Source organism: Strix uralensis, chromosome 7, assembly GCF_047716275.1.
Source record: "Strix uralensis isolate ZFMK-TIS-50842 chromosome 7, bStrUra1, whole genome shotgun sequence".
Classification (NCBI taxonomy): domain Eukaryota; kingdom Metazoa; phylum Chordata; class Aves; order Strigiformes; family Strigidae; genus Strix; species Strix uralensis.
The window spans coordinates 2,583,484-2,604,545 of record NC_133978.1 but is presented as its reverse complement, the minus strand read 5'-3'; the positions used below and the strand labels follow the sequence as shown (position 1 = coordinate 2,604,545).

At 40.1% G+C, this 21,062-nt stretch overlaps 1 protein-coding gene across 1 annotated transcript in view; it reads left to right on the top strand.

The window, feature by feature from the left end:
* The window catches only part of PCDH15 (protocadherin related 15), a 460,117-nt gene that overhangs the window by 344,747 nt on the left and 94,308 nt on the right, over positions 1-21,062 (top strand). Inside the window, exons 22-24 of the mRNA XM_074874163.1 lie at positions 1,305-1,421; positions 16,497-16,637; positions 18,898-19,010. Of these exons, the coding sequence (XP_074730264.1) occupies positions 1,305-1,421; positions 16,497-16,637; positions 18,898-19,010 (371 nt within the window). The remainder of the gene's footprint in view (positions 1-1,304; positions 1,422-16,496; positions 16,638-18,897; positions 19,011-21,062) is intronic.

Sequence of the window (21,062 nt, the reverse complement as noted above, 5' to 3'; positions counted from 1 at the left end):
CATGTCACCGAGAGCCATGTGCATCCGACTGCTGCATCTAACTTAGTGCCAGCTTGCACAATCCCACGAAGCCTGATGTTTGGGTGAGGTTACATCTTTCAAACAAGGAGGTACCCATGAAGGTATATACACATTATATAGCTGTGCACACATATATATGTGTGAAAGTGTGCGTATGTGCATACACACACTACTCTGTCAATGAAATTGGGCTTAACTCACAGAATCACAGAATCATCTCAGTTGGAAAAGACCTTGAAGCTCCTCCAGTCCAACCATGAACCTCACACTGACCGTTCCCAACTCCACCAGATCCCTCAGCGCTGGGTCAACCCGACTCTTCAACCCCTCCAGGGATGGGGACTCCACCCCTGCCCTGGGCAGCCCATTCCAACGCCCAACAACCCCTTCTGCAAAGAAATCCTTCCTAAGAGCCAGTCTGACCCTGCCCTGGCGCAGCTTGAGGCCATTCCCTCTTGTCCTGGCGCTTGTTCCTTGGTTCAAGAGACTCATCCCCCCTCTCTGCACCCTCCTTTCAGGTAGCTGTAGAGGGCCATGAGGTCTCCCCTCAGCCTCCTCTTCTCCAAACTAAACCCCCCCAGTTCCCTCAGCCGCTCCCCATCAGACCTGTGCTCCAGACCCTGCACCAGCTCCGTTGCCCTTCTCTGGACACGCTCGAGTCATTCAATGGCCTTTTTGGAGTGAGGGGCCCAAAACTGAACCCAGGAATCTGGGTGTGGCCTCCCCAGTGCTGAGTCCAGGGGTAAGATCCCTTCCCTGTCCCTGCTGGCCACGCTATTGCTGATACAAGCCAGCCTTTGAAGCTTCTTTTTGACAACGTACATATCAGTCTAAGGAACACCATCTTCAGCTCTCATGAGGTGTTGATACTAATCTGACATTATATTTTCTGTTCATTTCTTGCATATTAGAGGTAACAAACACTGGCAAGCAACAGCAGCTCCTTCATTTTAGAAAATTATCAAAGCCATGTTGTGGCCCACTGCTTAAGAAACAGGTGTCATGGAAATTTCTGCTTTGTTTATGTGTGAGAGTGTGTGTTTTTCTGCAGAATTTCCTTCTGTTCTGTCTCACGTGAATATTTTTTTTGAAACTTTGGCACCTTCCCCTTGTGTGCTAGTTTTATGCAGTGGTAATGGAATTGAGAGCCAAGAGAGACTGTGAATGGCAAATAGGCTTTCTAATGAAGAAGGAGTGATTGGGTAGAGTTTGTAAAAACAGTTGTGAATACGTCTATAATTTTGTTTGAACTTCAGAACTAAACTCTTAATTATGTTTTGCAGGATATGAATGATTACTCTCCAGTATTTAGCAAAAAGCTCTACAGGGGAATGGTTGCTCCTGATGCAGTCAAGGGCACTGTTATCACTACCGTTTCAGCTGAGGATCAAGATCCTCCGGTAAGCAAAAAGATTCTGTTAATACTCTTCACCCAAGAGGGACAAATCTTTAACCCTCCTAAGCGATCTAACTCTCTCAACAACAAAGGTGATTATTCTGAGTTTCACAGAGAAGTAACTCATGTATCTTTTTATGTCAGCCCCTCCTTTGTCGTTCTGGACAGAGGCTGCATTTACAGTGATTGTTCCTGAAGCTGGCAAAGCAGTGGTACAGCTCCTTTCTGTCAGGAAGATTTTTGGAAAGCTCTTTATCCGACTTCACAGTGTAGATGAATAAGAGGAATAGGCAGGAAGGGAAGCCGTGCCTGTCCTTGGTACAGTTCTGCAGCTTAAAGAGGAAGCAAAGCACAACTTTAAGACTCTTGACTTTGCAGTCCTTGTGCATTTCCAGTCTGAGACATCACAGGATCACGTGGAACTGTACAGCTCACCAACCAGCCCCTATTGGATGTGTGGTATTTGAACCAAGTGCAGCTGCTGTGGGGATAAGGTTTATTTCTGCCACTGGCTTTTATCGCTGTTCCCCAGTGAAGCACTTGATTGACAGATCTGGGCACGTATTTTTGACTTGTTAGCTATTCTGAAGGGTAATATCAATTTTTGTAATCAGAGGTTGATGAACATTGGTGACCAGATGATACACTGAGGACAATAAAAGCCAAAGATGTTCTGCCAGCCAGGTTTAATTTTTAATTGTTAGTGTTTGGCATATTAAGGAGAATAATCCTTGGGGAGAAGAGTTCAGAGAGAATGTGCCATGCACATTAAAAGCTGATGGCAGTGCTTTGACACAAATCAATTGTAGCTTAGCTAAATAAATTACATAGTAATTTATTTACCACCCAAGGACAGAAATGCTAAAGCAGTGTTTCTGTAAGGACAGTCCTGCTATCCCCTTGTAAAAAGTCCTAATACACCAAGGTAAGTAAATTCCCTGCAGGTGATACATATCAGTGGGGTATTGATGAACTTGGAGGCATTTAAGCTAGTTTATAACAACTGAAGGTCTGGACTAGTGCTTGTTTAAAGTATAGTAAAGACAGTAGTATCATCAAATAGGTAATGAATAGCAGTAGTTATCAATTAATAGTGCTGCAGAGTATTTAAGGAATGCAGCAGCAGAGAACATAGACATTATTTGAGCAGTAAACAAAAGAAGTGGAGAGATGTGCCTTAAATGGCGAGTCCTGGACAATTTGAAGGGTTGTATAAGAGGCGTTGGTGCCTGATTTTGAGTGCTCTGCTTGCAGAATGGAGCCCGAGGTGTGTGTAAAGCTCCTTCCATAGAGCTCAGGCACATTAGAATAGGGTCCCAACCAGCCAACATGTTAATCACAAATCCATTTAATTAAAAGCAGAATAGTCCGCATGTGTATGTATTAGACCGATCAGTAGAGACAAATGAGAATTTCTAGTGTCCTGCTTTAGAGATGCTTTAAAAAATGCATAGCCTAGGACTGTTCTCTTCATGGCAGGCACCTACACTCCTTCAAAGACACATCTAGGTGTACTCATAGCTTTTAGCGTGCAGCAGGAGAAAGATGATCTAGTGGTAGTGCCTGCTCTCCTCCTTTTGCATCTTGTTATATTAATCTTGCTGGGAAAAGCCTTTCCATGGGATGTTAGAGGCCTAGGCTGCCTTCCTTCTGCTGACTGAAGGATTCAAATGTTGATCTCTATTTCTGTGTAAAAAATCTTAACTACCAGGACAGAGGCTGGCCAGAGTTCCTGACAAACTTGGGGTATATCTGCAGGTGGGTGGAAGTCTTCCAAGCCAGGAAGTTGCTATAAAGGTGACAAGCTGCAGCACCTTGAAGATCAGGGACGTGCAAGGTTAACTAGACTTGTACCCACATCACCTGGGCTCAAACCATTATGCCTAAGCAAGGGGATATGTTTCTAGTAGCACTGTAGAAGTATAAAACGTAGAAGTCCCTGTGGTAGCCCTTCAGAAAGTTTCGTAAACATTCATATTTTTGTGCCCTACCTACACTCATGCTCCCACTGCCTTTTTGCTCTGTGGAAGTCTAGTGCTTTTGTCTGACCTCCTTCACTGTTCCTTGGGGCACACCAGGTCTGGCTTTCCACCATCATCTAGTCCAGTTTGAAACAATGATTTGCAGGGGGAAGTAGGCTTGATTGTTCAGATCTCATAGTTAGTTGCTAGAAAACAATTTTTAAATTGATTTAAGACTATTCGATTCTACTCCATGAATGACTTCTACTGTCATGTTTCATGAATGTCTTACTCCTCCATATGTTAGGTGCAATAACCTGGCGATTACAGAATGGAAATTGAGATCCAAGTGGGCAAAGGTTCTGGGTGGCATTAGAAGCCTGCAAGGGTTATGTTTACATTTATGTTTACATTTATGTTTACATAAGTTTGTATTGCACAAAGGTATCAGCTCATTTTATTAGGATTTTTCCTGAATAAAGCACTTGTACTGCTGGAGTGCTATCACCAAACTAGTAAATCTTACCTGCACATAAATGGGTCTGAATTGCATTCAGCATTTCAGGGAGTTCAGCAGATGCTGCTTAGCTGGAGAAGATTCTCTGTTGCTCTCCCTAGGCATGACTTGGGAACAAGGGAGGTAGAAAACACCATTTCCCTTCAAGAGCTCTCATCCTCAGCAGTTAGCAGCAAATAATTTAAAAGGTAACACTCCGCCCATATCACAAGTGGGGTCACTTCAGAGTGATCTGCCAGTGAGGAGTGAGAAAAACTGGCTGTGCATGACTGTTGAAACTGTGCAGTTTTTTGATTACCACAATAAAAATCTAAAATATTAATCAGTCACAGTTCTATGGATCTGTTTCTGCCCCTTGCACCAGTATGTTTTTGCTCCTAGCAGGTTTATCATACTGACCTTTGAGAAAAATCTGCAGAAAAGGATATTAAGGATCAATGAAACTGGGCGAGAAGATGAATTTCTGTTCCATGGAAATTGTGACGTAAATGGGTTAGTGAGGATAGAAGAAGAATAATTGTTAATTGGTGCTAGAGAATCACTTTTTAACTTGGTCTTTGTGCAGCTTTTATTCAATAGTATCTGTTACCTTACAAGATATTTTGGTTTTGATAAAGTGTTTGCCCATTCTGATATAAGCTCCATTTTACGATCCCTGGATTTAACGTGTCTCAGATATCACTGAAATACTGGAGGAAACAAAATAGTCCACAAACCGATTAATGTATATTTATAACAATTCTTAGTCCTTGTGGAATCAGCATTTCCTAATGCAAAGTTACTTAAATTTTTCATTTAAAAAACCCCAAACCCTTCTGACCTCTCTCCTTTTCTAACATTTCTGTCACTATCACTTGTCCAGTTTCTACGTTTGTCTGTTCACGGATGAGCTTGTGTGATATTTTGCACAGTGGGTAGTAACGGCCATCTCTAGGTGGTATGAGAGTGGCAGAATAAAAACCTGGCTAAAGTGCTTATGTCTCCCAGATTCCTTTCTTGTGATTTCCTCACAAATTTATATGGATTTCTTTTATATGGTTTTGAGTGGTTTATATTTGAAAGATGTGGGGATCACTTCTACTTCTGTGGAAAAATTGATGCACATGCAGAGAGAGAGAGAGATCAAAATCACTGAATGTACAATCCTGTTTATTACCATTATTACAGGCATAAATGCATATGATGGTAATGTTAAGATAATGTTCTTCAAAATCAACTGTTGCATTTCTTTGATTTTATGAAGACTTCAAAATGAAGTTGCCCTTACGCATTTAATGAATATAATAGCCATAAAAGTTAGCCAACTATGGAGGAAAGCTTTTAAAATAGTTTTTGAAAGTTGGTATTTTATTTCAAACTAATGGCTGATAGGTTTTACTTTTAAAATATAAAAGAATATAGAGAAAACTATCAGGCATAAATGGCTTTGTTTCTTCTTCTGACTGAGCCAACCTGTTAGATGTTTTGTGCTACTGGCAAATCTGTGTTTATTTGGAGTTGGCTTTGACATTAAGTGGTGTCACAAAATATTTGATATGAATTCACAGAAATTGTTTTAAAAAACACACAACGTTTTCTTTGTTCAGCAAGAGTACCTTCCTCTAAGCTTGCCTTAAAGGAAAAAATATTCTTAGTTATCATCATCAGTATTTTAGTTGTGTGTTTTGGGTTTTTTAACCTGGTGGGATCTTATTTGTACAGTACTAATACATCTATTTTTTCAGTTCAAGAAAAGAAAGATATATTTATTAAGAAAATAATTGAGGCTTTAAAATATGCCTGATTATCAGGACAGATCTAATAAAAGCCTAACTGATTTGAAGTATACAGGCCTGAATTTTTCTCTTGTCATTTTACAAATAATGTAGACTATTCCCCTATCAACATTAAACTCAGCCCAGAACAGAAGTCAGGCTAGATTTTTTTCATCATCTGCAACAAAAGCTTTTCAGACCTAATCAGCTCTTCAGAGACTGCCCACTGTCTTCAGCAAATCCCAACTTTGCTCTTCATTGTCAAATTAATGTGGATGGTGTGAGAATCCAAATTGAAATGCTCAGCACCTGCATGTGATTTCTCTGCAGATAAGGCAAATTTGAATTTTCCAGCAGCAAGAGAGCAGGTTTGGGGTAAGAAGGAAGTGTTGAACAGTGTCAGTGGAGTTAGGCTCTCCATTTCACCCCATAGGCACCATCCTCACCCTCTTCCTCCTTTGAGCTGCTGGACTGGGGTTATTGTGGTGTTGTCCTGTTGTTCCTACAGCAAAGGTGACAGCAGCAGTTACAGGCATGTAAGTGGTAGAAAAAAATTCCATGCCACTGAAGTCAACCTTAATAAATCATCATCTGTAACAAAGGATGCAGGTATCTTACCTACTATGTTACTTTTTGACTCTGGAAGTACTAATTCAGTGATGTTCCTGAGAAAAGATCACGGTTTTATATGTGGCTTTTGACTTCTAAAGACAAGTCATAAATGTAACAACAAGCATTAAATGGTCAGTGCAGATGGCATGGGTACAAACAGTAATGTAGGTGAAAGATGAGGGGTTGAAAGAAACCTGTGGCGGAGTGTTCTGGTTTGCAGTAGCAGTGTATTTCCTAAGTGATTTACAAACTTACAGCATATAGGTGTGGAAGTGCCATGAGTGACCGTGATGTGCTTTCAAAAACAGTCAGAAGGGGTAAGAGCAAGCTTTTACTCTTAAATGAATACTGTTTGTTTCATTTATTGGAGATGTAGATTAAACGGTATCTTGTTTTTCTTTAAAAAGACTCCCCCCATTAAATCCCCATGCAGTAAATTATTTGCAACTCAGTGTATCTTACATCTATGAATGTGTATACGTGTGAACAAATGAACGTCTGAGTCAGGATGAAGATGTATAATTTTCTTAATTTTACTGATGCCTAAAACATTAAGCCATCATTAGAATGCAGCTGTTGATAATAGGATTGGCTTGGTTGCAGAAACCCATGGGTTTCTGGTTACTGTTAACAGTTACTAAATTAAAACAAAAATTATTTGTGCTAGATTCAAATGCTTCCAAGTGGGTAATTCGTTATATTTTTAGTTTGACCTGTGGATTTCAACATGGTCAAAAAATCTTGGCCTGAAGGCGTAAGACATCTCTGATAGTTATTCCTTCAGGTCCTTAGCAAAATGTCAATTAAAACATAGAAATCAGTGCTTTTCACTAAAGGCCAGAGCAGGATTTGAAGGGCTGTCTTGAGCAAATGTCAGTTTAAATTCTTACCAGTTTCTCCTTTCTTCTCCTTTCTTTTTGCAGTGACTGAGAATATAAATTATGTTTCAGAAGTTACTGTCACATTTGTTAAAAACACTCTTAATTTGAAATGACCATTCTGGTCATTGAAATCTGGTAAATTTTGATTTAGATGCGTTTCATGTAAAATCAACATATTGTCCTTTGGTTTATTGAAACACGTCACAGTATATTTTTCTACAGTTTTAAAATAGTTATATGGTATCAGATTTTTCAAATGACTTATTACATCCTCTAGTTGCTCGTCCTGTCTTTCCTTGAAGAGATCACATCTAAGTACAGACACACTACACGTAAAGGGTAAGAAAATGCTAAGCAGAAAGCAATAGAAACAGGCCAAGGGAGTCAGAGGGAATTATGATAATAGAGTAGAGCCATAGTTATATGGCTGCCAAGGAAAAGCTTGAGTACAGCTTCAATTCTTCTAAATAACTGGCAAACCTTACTAAAATAAAAATCTTCAGTTTTAAATTCACTGCAATTGAAATTGTTGAGACAGTTGAGCACGCTTTCCATTTAGCATTTGAATAATCCCTTTAACGTATAAGTACTTGTGTATTCAAAATATTTTGGTGTGTAGAGATCTGAAAGAAGAGAGTGAGGTAACTTTTAGACCAGCTGAGAAAAGTTGTACTGATTGCATGGGGAGTAATCGTGAAGAAGCACAGAATCACAGAATCACAGAATCGTCTAGGTTGGAAAAGACCTTGAAGATCATCCAGTCCAACCATTAGCCTAACACTGACAGTTCCCAACTACACCAGATCCCTAAGTGCTATGTCAACCCGCCTCTTGAACACCTCCAGGGATGGGGACTCCACCACCTCCCTGGGCAGCCCATTCCAACACCTGACTACCCGTTCTGTAAAGAAATGCTTCCTAAGAGCCAGTCTAAACCTAAGCAGATGGGTGAGGCATCACAGCCACTGTACACATTGAGCTAACAGTGATAACCGTGGGTGAGGAGGCTGCACTGTGTAAGTGGGAAATGGGAATGTGGTGAGGGATTCCCTCCCATATATCATCTTGAGTTTTCTTTCCAGAAGTGTTGTCCAGCTGGAGGTTAAGGACTTTGTCTGTTTATCTGGGGTTTCTTGGTATCTAGGAGTGGATAAGTTGAGGCTGTTGGACATCATGGTCAAGCGCCATGTCCAAGGCAGCTCTGGAGCCCTGCGCAGTGAAGCTGCGCCTCCAAAACACGCTTGGACTTCCCGAGCACCCGCTGTGCAGAGACCCTCAAACAGGCATCGCTGTACTCATGGTGCCGAAGTTGCTCCAGTGAGTCCCAGATGGGTTTGACTTGATGAATACAACGTAAACAGGTGTCTGAGTAGTCCCAGACAGAAGGATGATAAAACTGAGAGACACAATTCTTTTTCCACTCTAAACCCCTTCCTTTCTTTCCTGGAAGAACTCCACTGACTCTATTTGACTTTAATTTCCTCATCATCTCTTTTTTGTTGAAGACAGTCATGTGACCAAAAGGCAAAGTCAAAAATGGTGAAAGGTGCAAGTAGGTAGCCTGTGTGAGGCACATAACTTTGCAAGGGTTTTCTGTGGCTGGGAAACCCTGCACTTCTGCTGGAGATTGATACAAGGAAATGATCACCTACTCTGCAACTTATTTACTTATAGCAACTTATAATGATTTCTGAATATTGCTTAATAATCCTGCTTGCCCTGACTGTTCTGGGGAAGCTTACCAAGGACTACTGTGTTCATCAAAGCAAAGCAGTTTTCTGTGGAAACTTACCAAGAATTACTATGTTCGGCAAAAATAAGAGACGTGTCCTTGGAAAGCAGATGGGTTCTAACGAGTTTAGTCTTTGTAGTGGATAGATAGCCATACATGGGTGGTAGAAATTAATAGACTGTTGCTTTTAGATAAGATAGAGGTGGTAAACCGGCGAGAACCACTCTTGTTATTCAAGAAATTGGCTAAGAGAATCTGTGCGTGCTCCGAGGAAAGAGATGCTTCTAGCAACTAAGGTAGACGTGATAATATCCTGTAGAAAAATATTTATTTTTAAGTGCTGCTTAGCTTTAGCTAACCAAATGTATGCAGCTTTGGTTTCTCTTAGAGATATTTTCAAGTCTTTACAGGGAGAGATACCTGGAATCCCCAAAGCCTGGACACAGTCAGTAGCTGACTCTCTCACCTACACTTCTGAATTTTATTAGTACAGTCTCTAGTATCGCCAGCCAGTATCTATTGCCATCTATTCTTTGGGCAGATAGATGATCCTTTGCAGCTGAAGAAATCCGAAGCTCATATCAGCCTTGGTACAGATGCATAAATCCCTCAATTCTACATCGATCAGCTGCTGAGAGTGTCCTCAGGACTATTTATAATATTTCCCCTCTCAGTGCTCAGTTTGAGAGCTTAGCTCTCAAAGAATGACAAGTGGCCTGCCCAAAAGCAGAGCTTCTTAAAAAGCTTCAGGAGTGGCAAGTGGAAACGGGTGGAACCAGTGTCTAGAGACCGCTTGGGCCATCTGGGTGAGTCACCACTTTGCTTTTAAACTGTCTCCCTCTTGCTGGCTTTCCATTCTCTGACGTGAGTTTTGATTTGACTTAAACTAAAAATAACGGCTAACGCATATTGTATATGTCCAGAGGAAAAAAAAAAAAAAAGGCACAGTATCTTTGTTTCCTGCACAAGCTAATGTATAGTCTGAATTAAAATGACAGGGACAGTCTCTTTGGGAGCAAGAGAAAGGAAAGCAAAGGGACTGCTGTGGCTCTGTGGAATGATCAAACCACATGCAAGCAGAGCAATGGTTTGCTTTGTAACTTCAGAGCTCAAACCTGATCAGTCTCAAGGCTGGGAAGGTTTTGGTGTTGAGGAAGAGCTTTAAGCCTGGTTTATTTCCTGTTATGTACTGAAGTTTACAAACCTGTATTTTAAATGAGACAATTGCACATGGAGGGATTTGAATGGTGGTTGTTTTTTCGCTTGGCAAACGGGTTACCTGTGATTATGTTCAGTAGGTCTGTACAGATGCCTGTACACATGCCTAAGTTATTCAAGGACACCCGAGATCATTCTTGGAAAGAAGAAGGAGATTTTTCTTCACTGTGAACAGTTTATGCTTTACTGAAGTGGCATGGTGATAAAAGATACCAGATGATTACGACTATGTTCTCAAAGCTCTTAACCCTCCAAATATTTTGAAAGGAGAGCAACATGAGTTACTTAATAGATGCTTAGTTTGCTTTGTTTACTAGAAGATGAATATTCTCAGGAGTGATATTGAGGTGTTTACTTTTCCTGTATATGCCTTTTTTTGTATCATTTATCACTGTAAAAGCTGGAATTTTTCTTCCGTGGGCAATTCCCCTACATATTCTGATTTTATTCATTTGAAATGTCAATAGAAACAGATGCACAACACTAATTTTAATGAGCAGCCAGCTTCCAGAGCTCCAGAACATCCAATTTCATGGCTTATCCAATCTCAGAACACCTTGTAAGGTTTTTGTTCAACTGAGCCCTTTTGTCAAATTGAGAGTAATTGTCCCTATTGTTTTACAGGCACCCACTAAAAGTAAGATACTAACAGATACTTAATGAGAGACTTCACAGATCTTTAATTGGAGATAAAAGCATTTTCAGGCAGTCCGGGGCTTGATCTTTTAAAAGCTATTACTGTTAGATTTCATAGTGTCTCCTGGAGATTTGTATATGGGAAACATACTGCAAATTCACTGAGTTCTTAAAGTAATTTTATCTCATGGCTTTAAAAGTTCATGTCCTTTTTCTGTTCAGCTTGTTATAATTAATAATTCAGAATTTCCAGATTTAGTAATTCAGAATTTCAGGCCCTTTTGTGGAGTTACATACTAAAAAATAAAATCCTTCAAATTTTGAAGTTTATATAAATGAATTTAGGGTGAATATACATGAGTGCACCATTCACTACCCATAGCTGGTATAAGGCCCACCAAAATCATTCACCTGTTCTGTGGTCTGCCTCATCTTTAATGGTTTGAGCACGTTACAAAGAACATGTGCAGCCACCTGTAAATTTTGGTTTTAGTGTCACTTCCCAATTTTTTTCATAGAAATAACTTCACAAAATTTACCTTAGTGAACTCTTCACGATGGAAATTGTTCAGATTTGTGTTGAAAATCTACAGATGGAGATAATTTATTAAACTCCTTACCAGTTTCACATTTTATCTGGAATACTTTCAGTTTTCTGACCAGTCAGAAAGTGGTATTGAGTATAAAGAGACATGGTAAATAATTCTGTGTTCCTTATGCCACTATTCCATAGTAGTACTTAGGGGTAAAAGCCAGGGCATTTACCAGATACCTATCTGGGATCTTGATGAGTGAGTAGACTGCACATGAAAGTGAAATGCATTTTTTTCCCCCCCCACTCTTTCCTGGGCCAAATCATTCTGGTTTAGTGTGTCTCTTACCCATTTGGATAGTGGAAGTAATGATTCCAAGCTTCCCTTTGAATTGCTTGCAGAAATGTGCATGAAAACATAGAGAAGTTATTGTTGTGTTAAACTTCTCAACCATTTTTCCTGGCTTTATTGCATTACAATTTCTCTGGAACCTATCTATGCCTGTTGAGAGTTATCTCGACAGTGCACATGTGCACCCTCCAAGGCTTCCGTGTGCAGCCGGATCACCTAATGTAAATGTTGGGGACGTTTTTGTACCTGTCAGCTGTGCCACAAATGAACGATGGTTCCCTGTGGAAACTTAAGGAATTATGCAGCAATAACAGAAATAATTGAAGCTAGATGAGCTTTAGCTCTAAGTTTCGTATTAGTCTTGAACTCTCAGGAAAACTTTGGTTTGAGAGAATGAACGTGGTTCCTGACAAGTACAATCCTTCCTCTATGGTTTATTTGAGAATATTATCTGCTGTATTTGAGTTGTGCTGTAGACATAGGAATGCATCTAAATTAATTTAGAACAGGGGCAAAAGATGATTAATATTTGAGATAATTAAAACTTGCTTCTAAATAGATTTCTGGGAAATCTCTCTGGAGATTTTTCTAATTACGTTGGTGCCAAAAGATAGTAAATAAAAAATAAATCCCTGTTTTGTTCTTTTCAGAAATGACAGGAGAAAAGTGTACTTGATAGTCATATCAGGAACAATAACCTGATGAGATTTTTGTTTATTTAATAACAAATTACCTAGTGTGTGCAGGTTTAATGATGATGATAGCTTTTATTCTTCCAAGCAAATGTGAGGACCATTACTCTGAAACCAAATAGAGTGGATTTCAGCAGGTAATTTCCTCTTAATTATAATGTTGAAGAAAAATGACTGAATCAGAGAATGCTAGGGGGAAAGTTGTATAATCACCTCTGTTATGCTGTGATCTCTCAAATTTCTCATGTTTTCAAGGATTTACACTCTTTAGTGTACATGGTCATGTAAAGTACTTCTAACTCTTATTCATATATTTCATATATTACTTCACTAAACACCAAAACACATCTGTCAGACCCAGTTCTGAATTACTAAAAGTGCTGGGCTGGATTTCCTTGGAGGGCTCAAAGAGACGATGGCCTCATGGCTGCTGCAGGTAAAATCATCCAGAGGAGCAGCGGAGCAAGTCTCCCAGAAATTCTGCGAATGTCTCAATTGCATCCAGCCCTGTCTCACTTCTTTTTACCTGCAAGGTGATAAGTGGGCAGGGTTTATGGGGAGAAAGGCTGAGGCGGCCTGGCTGCCTTGGCCTCTGTCTTACTCTTTTAGTATCAGACTTACGTATTTTGGACAGGCTGGAGCGATGGGCTGAGTCCAACTGGAGGAGTTTCACTAAGGCCAAATGCCGGGTGCTGCACTTGGGCCACAACAACCCCCAGCAGCGCTACAGGCTTGGGGAGGAGTGGCTGGAGAGCTGCCAGTCAGAGAGGGACCTGGGGGTGTTGATTGACAGGCGGCTGAACAGGAGCCAGCAGTGTGCCCAGGTGGCCAAGAAGGCCAATGGCATCCTGGCTTGTATCAGCAATAGCGTGGCCAGCAGGGACAGGGAAGGGATCTTACCCCTGGACTCGGCACTGGTGAGGCCACACCTTGATGACTGTGTTCAGTTTTGGGCCCCTCACTCCAAAAGGCCATTGAATGACTCGAGCATGTCCAGAGAAGGGCAACGGAGCTGGTGCAGGGTCTGGAGCACAGGTCTGATGGGGAGCGGCTGAGGGAACTGGGGGGGTTTAGTGTGGAGAAGAGGAGGCTGAGGGGAGACCTCATCGCCCTCTACAACTCCCTCAAAGGAGGGTGCAGAGAGGGGGGATGAGCCTCTTTAATCAAGGAATAAGTGACAGGACAAGAGGGAATGGCCTCAAGCTGCGCCAGGGCAGGGTTAGACTGGCTCTTAGGAAGTATTTCTTTACAGAACGGGTAGTCGGGCGTTGGAATGGGCTGCCCAGGGAGGTGGTGGAGTCCCCATCCCTGGAGGTGTTCAAGAGGTGGGTTCGCATAGCGCTTAGGGATCTGGTGTAGTTGGGATCTGTCAGTGCCAGGTTAACGGTTGGACTAGATGATCTTCAAGTTCCCTTCCAACCTAAATGATTCTGTGATTCTATTGTTCTTTTAACAGCTAAATTAAATTCTTACAAGCTACCTTTACGTTTTAATTCAAATAAATACTCTTTGCTGAAGGGTCACTTTTCTCACATTGAAGCATGGTCTATTGATTAAAAAGTCCTGCTACTCATCAGAAGTTCATGTGGCAAAATCTGACACCATGTTACACAGCTCTGTAGCATGCATTAGCATGTTGTAAAATACCTGTGCTAACTCCATTCCTGTAAAGCTTTTAATTTAGACTCTGTATTTTGACAGAGCTATTTCAGTTCACTTTTGTTGTATCAACAAAGTGTTGGTATTATTTAGTGAGCTTAAACCACTTTTGCAACTGTTTCTGTTGCTGTTTAGAAAAGAAAATTCCCTGTTTCCTTGTAGTTAGTAGCTGACGTGATACACAATATATTCTCAATAACAACAAAGCTGCTTTATACCATATTACTGAATACAGATGAAAATTACCAATTTGCTATTAATGAAACTGTGGGTTGTGATGTTTTGTCTGTTTAAACACAGCGTAGAGGTGAGGACTAGACTCGGAGGCATTAAGAGACTGAAATCGTACAAATGACAGGACCTGAGTTTCTAAGTGCTTCTCTGAATCTGCTCCTAAATATAACTGGCAAATAACCTAGTCTGAATTTTGTGAAATGTCCCAACTGTCTGTGTATCCCAGTAACACAGACTGGTCTGCTGAAAAATAGTTATTCAGACATCAGTGTGCAAAAAACCCTTTCTTTGCTTTAAACCCCTTTGATCCCCCTTTTCTCACAGTTCTTTAGTGCACAGTTTGTATTCTTACTGGCTTCACTGCTTTAGTAACCTGCTGCTACGTCACCTTTTAATGTTTGGAAACAGTGAATTACTATCAATACTAGTGAAGGGGCACTCCCTGAGAATAGAAGTAACCTGTTAAAATGTAGTGTCTCACAGACATGCTCTGTAACCAGTTGATGGTACAATTCATCTCATCTGAAAAGAGGTTGGGTGATTCCTGCCAGAATTTAAATGGGTGCCAGGAACCCTCCTGCCACTACCAGAGAAGCTCCTCTGGGTGCACATGGGAAAGTGGCTGTTGCAGCAGAGCCTGGGGCGCTACCAGGGAGTGGTGGGACTGTGGAGATCCCAGGGACAAGCGTTGCCATCCATGTTGCTTTTTGGGACTTGATAGATCACACAGGTCAGCACAAGCTGCCAGGGCCCTCCCACCTCTCTGCTGTGGGAGCAGCTGCCTCTTGGGCTGTGCTTACAGGCATGGTGCTACTCCACATCCTCTGACGGTCCCTGAGGGCTGACTGCAGGAATGGGATCATTGGAGTATATTGGATGCTTTAAAACGCTTCATTCTTCACAATAGATGTGACTTATTTAGGCAGTTAGTGTTAAAACAGCTAAATCAGGTAAATAGCCTTCTATTAGAAAATGCTGAGTTACTGATCTGAAAAAATTGTCTATTATACCCTCTGGCAATGCCTCTTCTGATTGCCCTTGTAATTTGGTATATTTGGGTGCATACGCATGCAGACAATTTGTGACACACACATGGGCTGTCTGTGCTTGTCCTTTGTCATTGAAACAGGGTTGGAACAGTGGGGAGGGTTCATTAGGGGGCTAGTTAAAATCTGTTTGCAAAGCTGCATTTTCTACTACTGCTGATACCACAAATGTATTCTCCTTTTTGTTTTCTGACATTGTGCTTAGAGCCAGCTTTGATATCTAATAGTAAGTGGCAGTGGTGGTGCTCAGCCCACTGCTGTGAGGCAGAAGCCCTCTGTTAGAGGTGGGGAAGGCCACATGCAGCTGGTCACTTCACACAGGCACTCGGGACTGTCTCAGCCCTGCAGCACAGGGCAGGCTCACCTCTTCGCTCAGGAAGGCATGAATGGGAGCTTTTGGATGGTTGTGCCAAAACTGCCAGACCTGTACAGGTCAGCCGCAGAGAGAGCGTGCGTTGGAATACGTTTGGAAGTGGTACTATACTGGAAGGCCCTATAATCTGTGTGTTTTACTTCTTAGAGATGAGGATTTCGAAATGCATTAGTTCTTCAACACTTGTCTTTGGTGAAAAGATGCTGCTGTTTCATTTATATGTAAACCAGCACGTTTAGGCTGCACGGTGGTTTTGCCCAGGCAACCCAGTGCCGTTATCATTTTGTTTCCTCTAGAAGAGAAGTGTGTGAATGTCACATAGGCTGGACTGTCCTGTATGCAAAAATATAGTCTGACTTTTCAATAAATAATATAACACACATCTTCCCATCTTCAGCAACAACACACTGTAACTTTCAGGACAAGCTGAATAAGTGTTGGAGTTTTTAGAGTATTTAGAAGTTTCTTGAACTTCGAAGGAGTTTTTATAATATGCTAAAATGTTTTTGAAAGGTTATTAACCAACCTTAAGTCATGCTCATCTTCTGTTATTGAAAAATTTCAGTTTTTAAACTGAAATTTTAAAAGTTTCACTGCTTCTGTCTGTGTTTAAATAGATGGATTTTTCAGCTCTCTTCTTTCCAAACCTCTGGTCATTTTTCCTATGGGACCTCTCAGATAAGATATTTTATCTTTAAGATATTTTATCTGTAAGATATTTTGGGGGGATGGTCAGTAACAAACCCAGTTGTGAGGAAGGCAAACTGCAAGTTTTGGTTTTGATGGTCTGTTTACCAATGTTGCCTTTTAATCCTTTACTAACTTCATGAGATGTGTAAAAATACAGAAATACACAAGTTACTTTGTTTTTGCCTTACAGGACACACCGGCAAGTCGAGTCCGATACAAAGTAGATGTTGTCCAGTTTCCTTACAGTGCCAGCATTTTTGATGTGGAAGAAAACTCAGGACGTGTAGTAACCCGAGTAAACCTGAATGAAGAGCCAAGTACAGTGTTTAAGGTACGAACTCATACAACTATACTGTCAGGAAATGTTGCCTCTGTTTGGTGGAATGCCTTTAAGCTTCGTGTTTCTTTGTGTTGCTTTATATTGCATAGAAAGATGTGACATTTTTGTTTGGTCTGTTTCTTTACTTCCTTAAATTTCTTCCTGGCACATGTTTTGTGCCTTTTTGATTTCAGAAACTTCTTGAATGGATGTGATTGCTGCTGTTAGGAGGGCAGAAGAAACAGGGAGGCAGCTGAAGGAAACCTCAGCTTTTGAAAGTTACCTTAGTGATCTCTTTGTTTTCAGTAGGGCTATCAGCATAGCAATTTTGTGAGAACTTTGTAAGAATGGTGAGATATCTTGAAAAGAAAGTTACTGCACAGTTGGATAGTCTGGGACTTCCTTGTTCACAAGTGCTGTAATGTACCAACATTGGCTTTAAGGGGACTTAAATTACTATTGTGTTGTTATTGTTCCTGAAGAGTTTCAAGTGTAGTCAATGTGGAGTAAGTTATGATTTTAATAAAAATCATTGGAACGGATCTACCCTCTTAAATCCAGGAGTGGAGGGGGTAATTAAAATTAAAGTGTGTCAGTAAGCAAAAAAAAAAAAAAAAATGTATCTATAACATGTGGGAGTTTATATATAATTTTCCTAGTTGGAAACTGCCCATCTTCTGTATGGTCATTAAGATACGTTTTGTTTCTTCTTTCAGTTATTTATTTTTGAAATGAGGATTAAAGAGAGGTTTATGTGCATACTTTTCCGTTGTAAGGAATAAAGCTGTCCACTGCACTGTTCTCCACTTCTGAGTGTCCCATCAAGTGCTGCTGTTAGCTTAGGGCAGTGCTAACTGGAGTTTTTTTTCAGTTTTTAACTAGCATAGCAAAACTCAAAGGGGAAGAGAGTTATCTCTTGGTTAACATCACCAGAGTGTAGCTTTTCTGTTGCTACACTTCTTATTTTTACTTCTCAGTAATTATTTGGTGTGTCTGTTTTCTGACAGTGTGATATATAACATGCAGGTGATGTGCACGTGGACGCGGAGCTACGTTTCTATATGAAGGCTGCTCTATATTAGGGCAAAACAATGGTAAATTTAGCGGGGCATTACTTTCCAGAAAATATGGATGCTTAGGGAAGAAGACAGAAAAGACTCCAGAAATCAGTGATGTGGAGAGTTTGAGTTGGTGTTTGCATCTAGATCACTGCGCTTCTATCTGCCACTGAATCTTCTGTGAATTTTTCTAGTCATTTTTAACATGCTCATACTTTCTGTAATTACGGTATCTTGCACTGCTGAGTTCTTTAATATATTGGCTGAAAAAGATGCCTTCTTTTGTTTTAAACTTTCTTTACTGACCTCTTCTGAGAATAGCTCGGAATCACAAAAATGAGTTGAAAACCCTTTGCTAGAATGAGGTGCTGACCCGCTCCATCTAGTGACCTCCTGAAATAAGGACATATTTAGAGAGAGAGGAAACTGGAAGACTGTCTGTTACTCCATTTTCAGTTGGTTGGTCTCTTATCCTCTTGCTAGCAGATAGCTTACCTTCATATGAAAGCTAAAAACAGGTCAACCCATTTGTCCCAGCAGACAGGCACAGATTAAAGAAACAAATAGACACGTGTAAAGATCAGATAAGCAAAAGATTTATAATAGGCCACGTTTGGAGAAGGTCTTCTGGTCTTGTTCATGTTTTAGTATACTGAAGATCTCTTTTCTATGAGGATTTTTTGGGAGGGGAGGTAATGTTAATTTTTTTGTTATGATACCGGACCTCAGTTTTAAATATTAATGTCAGCAACGCAGAATTCTTACCTAGCGCTTTTTCTGTTTTATTGGGAATTAATGGTGGTTTTTTGATAAAAATCATTGCACTGCATAGATATAGAATTGAACTATATACTGTTAAAGAATTTGAAATTGATTCTGGAGTTCTGAGTAAGGACATTCTGTGATTAGATGTGAAGGGAACCCCCTGAAAAGTGTACTTGAAGCTGGCAACGTGTTTTGGAGAGGTATTTGTAGAAGCCTGTTTATCTGGATTCCAGTTTACTGTGTTTCTGTAAATTTTCTAGCAGATGGTTCCAACTTGTAGATGGCTGTCACCTTTTTGCTCTGCTGTGTTTGTTACACAATGTATGATTTTCAGTGAAAGAAAATCTCATCTGACTTGTTAGACCCTGAAAATACAAGTATCGTTGGAAGTCAACATAAAAAAATGTTCTTGCCTATATTGAGAGAGTGATTTTCTGTATTGTTTATAGCTAGTGGTCATTGCGTATGATGATGGGGATCCTGTGAAGTTCAACACCACTACCGTAGAAATTACTGTACTGCAGCCTTCAGTAATTCCACGATTTACACAGGATGAATACAGGTAAAGCATTTATTTGTCCACATTATAACAGCTATCTTTTAAGTTGAAATAAGCTCCTGTTTTAATGCTAGTCTAAGATACGTGGGCTATGAAAATGCTCTATTGTCAGTGTGGAAGTGCTTCCCCTGCATATACCTCAACTTTTGTACCTTCTGCTCTGCACTTTGGCTCACGGAAGGAAATAAGACACAAAAATAAGGTTTGAACCACAAAAATAAGGTTTGAACCAAAGCACCAAAAACCTTGTGTACTTAGAGTGATAACATATTTACTGATGTTAAATCTTTAGGAAATAAATTGGATGCTGCTCTAAGGAAAGAGCAGACAGTGCTCGAGTCCACCAGAAGCCCAGCTGTGTGAAATTACCTGCAGGACATTTTTGCAGTGCTCCCATATGACAAAGTGAGGGTAGCAAAATACTTCAGAGCTACTTTTTTCTCTTAGTCACAAGTTGGGCAGCTGGCCATTCCCTAATCATATCAGACAGTGGTGCAATTTTACCATCCTAACAGGTTGTCTCCAACTGAAAAGAACCGGGCTGTAGGTGCCAGTGACACTGAGAAGTTTGTTTGAAATTATCCTCTCATAAGCTGTTGAAAATGTCAGTCATGTGGATAAACAAAAAATTTTGTGTGCTGAATTGTAGCTGGGATCACCAGGGCTCTAGGTTAAGTTTCCTCGAGGCTCTCTGAGTGTGTTTTCATCCTGTACACCGTTCGTATGAGACATGTGAGAATTCAGACTTGACCTCTTTGACATTAGAAGTGCAGATGATAGTTATTATTGCTACAGAGCCATGATTTGACAAAGCTTACCCTCTGACACTTTAATAATCAACCCCATTTTCTTAAAATTAAGTAAAAAAAAAAGTGGTGCACAGGCTGATTAGTTAAATTTTGTTTCAGGGAATGTGTTCATAAATGGTTTCTGATATCTGTGTAGTAATAGGAAGTAACAGGGTCAATGCATACAGCCTGCCAGTATCAAGAAGTTATAGCCTTGCTGCAATACGTGCTCTTGATTCAGATGTAGCAACATAATTAGTATCAGAATATAATGGGGTTTGTACGTATATTTTTAAAACTAAATACTGCAGGAGATCAGAAATCAGAAATTGGATGGAACATTATTGGCTTCGATAGACCCTAATGAGAGGACTTGCTCAGCTATTTTAAGGAGTTTAGACAAAAATTCATGATGTGCATTCTGGTTTTCCTCATGATAAGGGTATTAGCGTTTTGAAGGAATATCTTAAAGAAAACGAAAAACGGCAAAATATTAATTTTGTATTTAATGTTGAAACAGAAATGTGAAATTTCTGAAAGAAGAGTGCAAAATTATAAACTTGGCAAAATACTAATTTTGTATTTAATGTTGAAACAGAAATGTGAAATTTCTGAAAGAAGAGTGCAAAATTATAAACTTTGCATTTAATGATACTGCAAATGATAATCCTTTGTTGAAGGAATTTTCTTGAGAGATGTTATTTCTGCTACTCCCTGTATTTTATTAGATATCTTCAAATGCATGAAGTGTAGTTTAGGTAATGTAGCCAAGGTAGACATTTAAAGAAAAATGTTTCTATTTGTTTCTGTAATTTCAGATATTGTGTGAATGCATGCATTTTCTGAATAATATTTAAAGCCTTTCTGTAATAGACTTAACCTTCTGTGTTACTATTTTCAAGAAAAAATTGAACAGGTCCTGTTTGTGTAACTGTGAGGGAAAAAAATGTGTAGCTATGTTTAACAGAAAGACATGAAAATATGATAATTATGAGACCTTTTCAAGATACTCCACGTTTTGGGTAAATTACAGAAGTTAATTTTTCCAGCCTCAGGAACCCACCAGGGGGCTGGAGCAGCAAACGAGACTCTTCACTGCCTGGGGCATACTTAGTAATGCGTTTTGTTTCCTTTTTCTTTTATGACTTTATTCCAAATGACCTTCACCTTTAAGGAGCTTGTCCTTGAGTCTTCCCTGGTGACAGATGTGATCCCAAGCAGTGTGTTTTGGGAGAGGCTACAATGCAGCCACAGTGCTAGACCATTC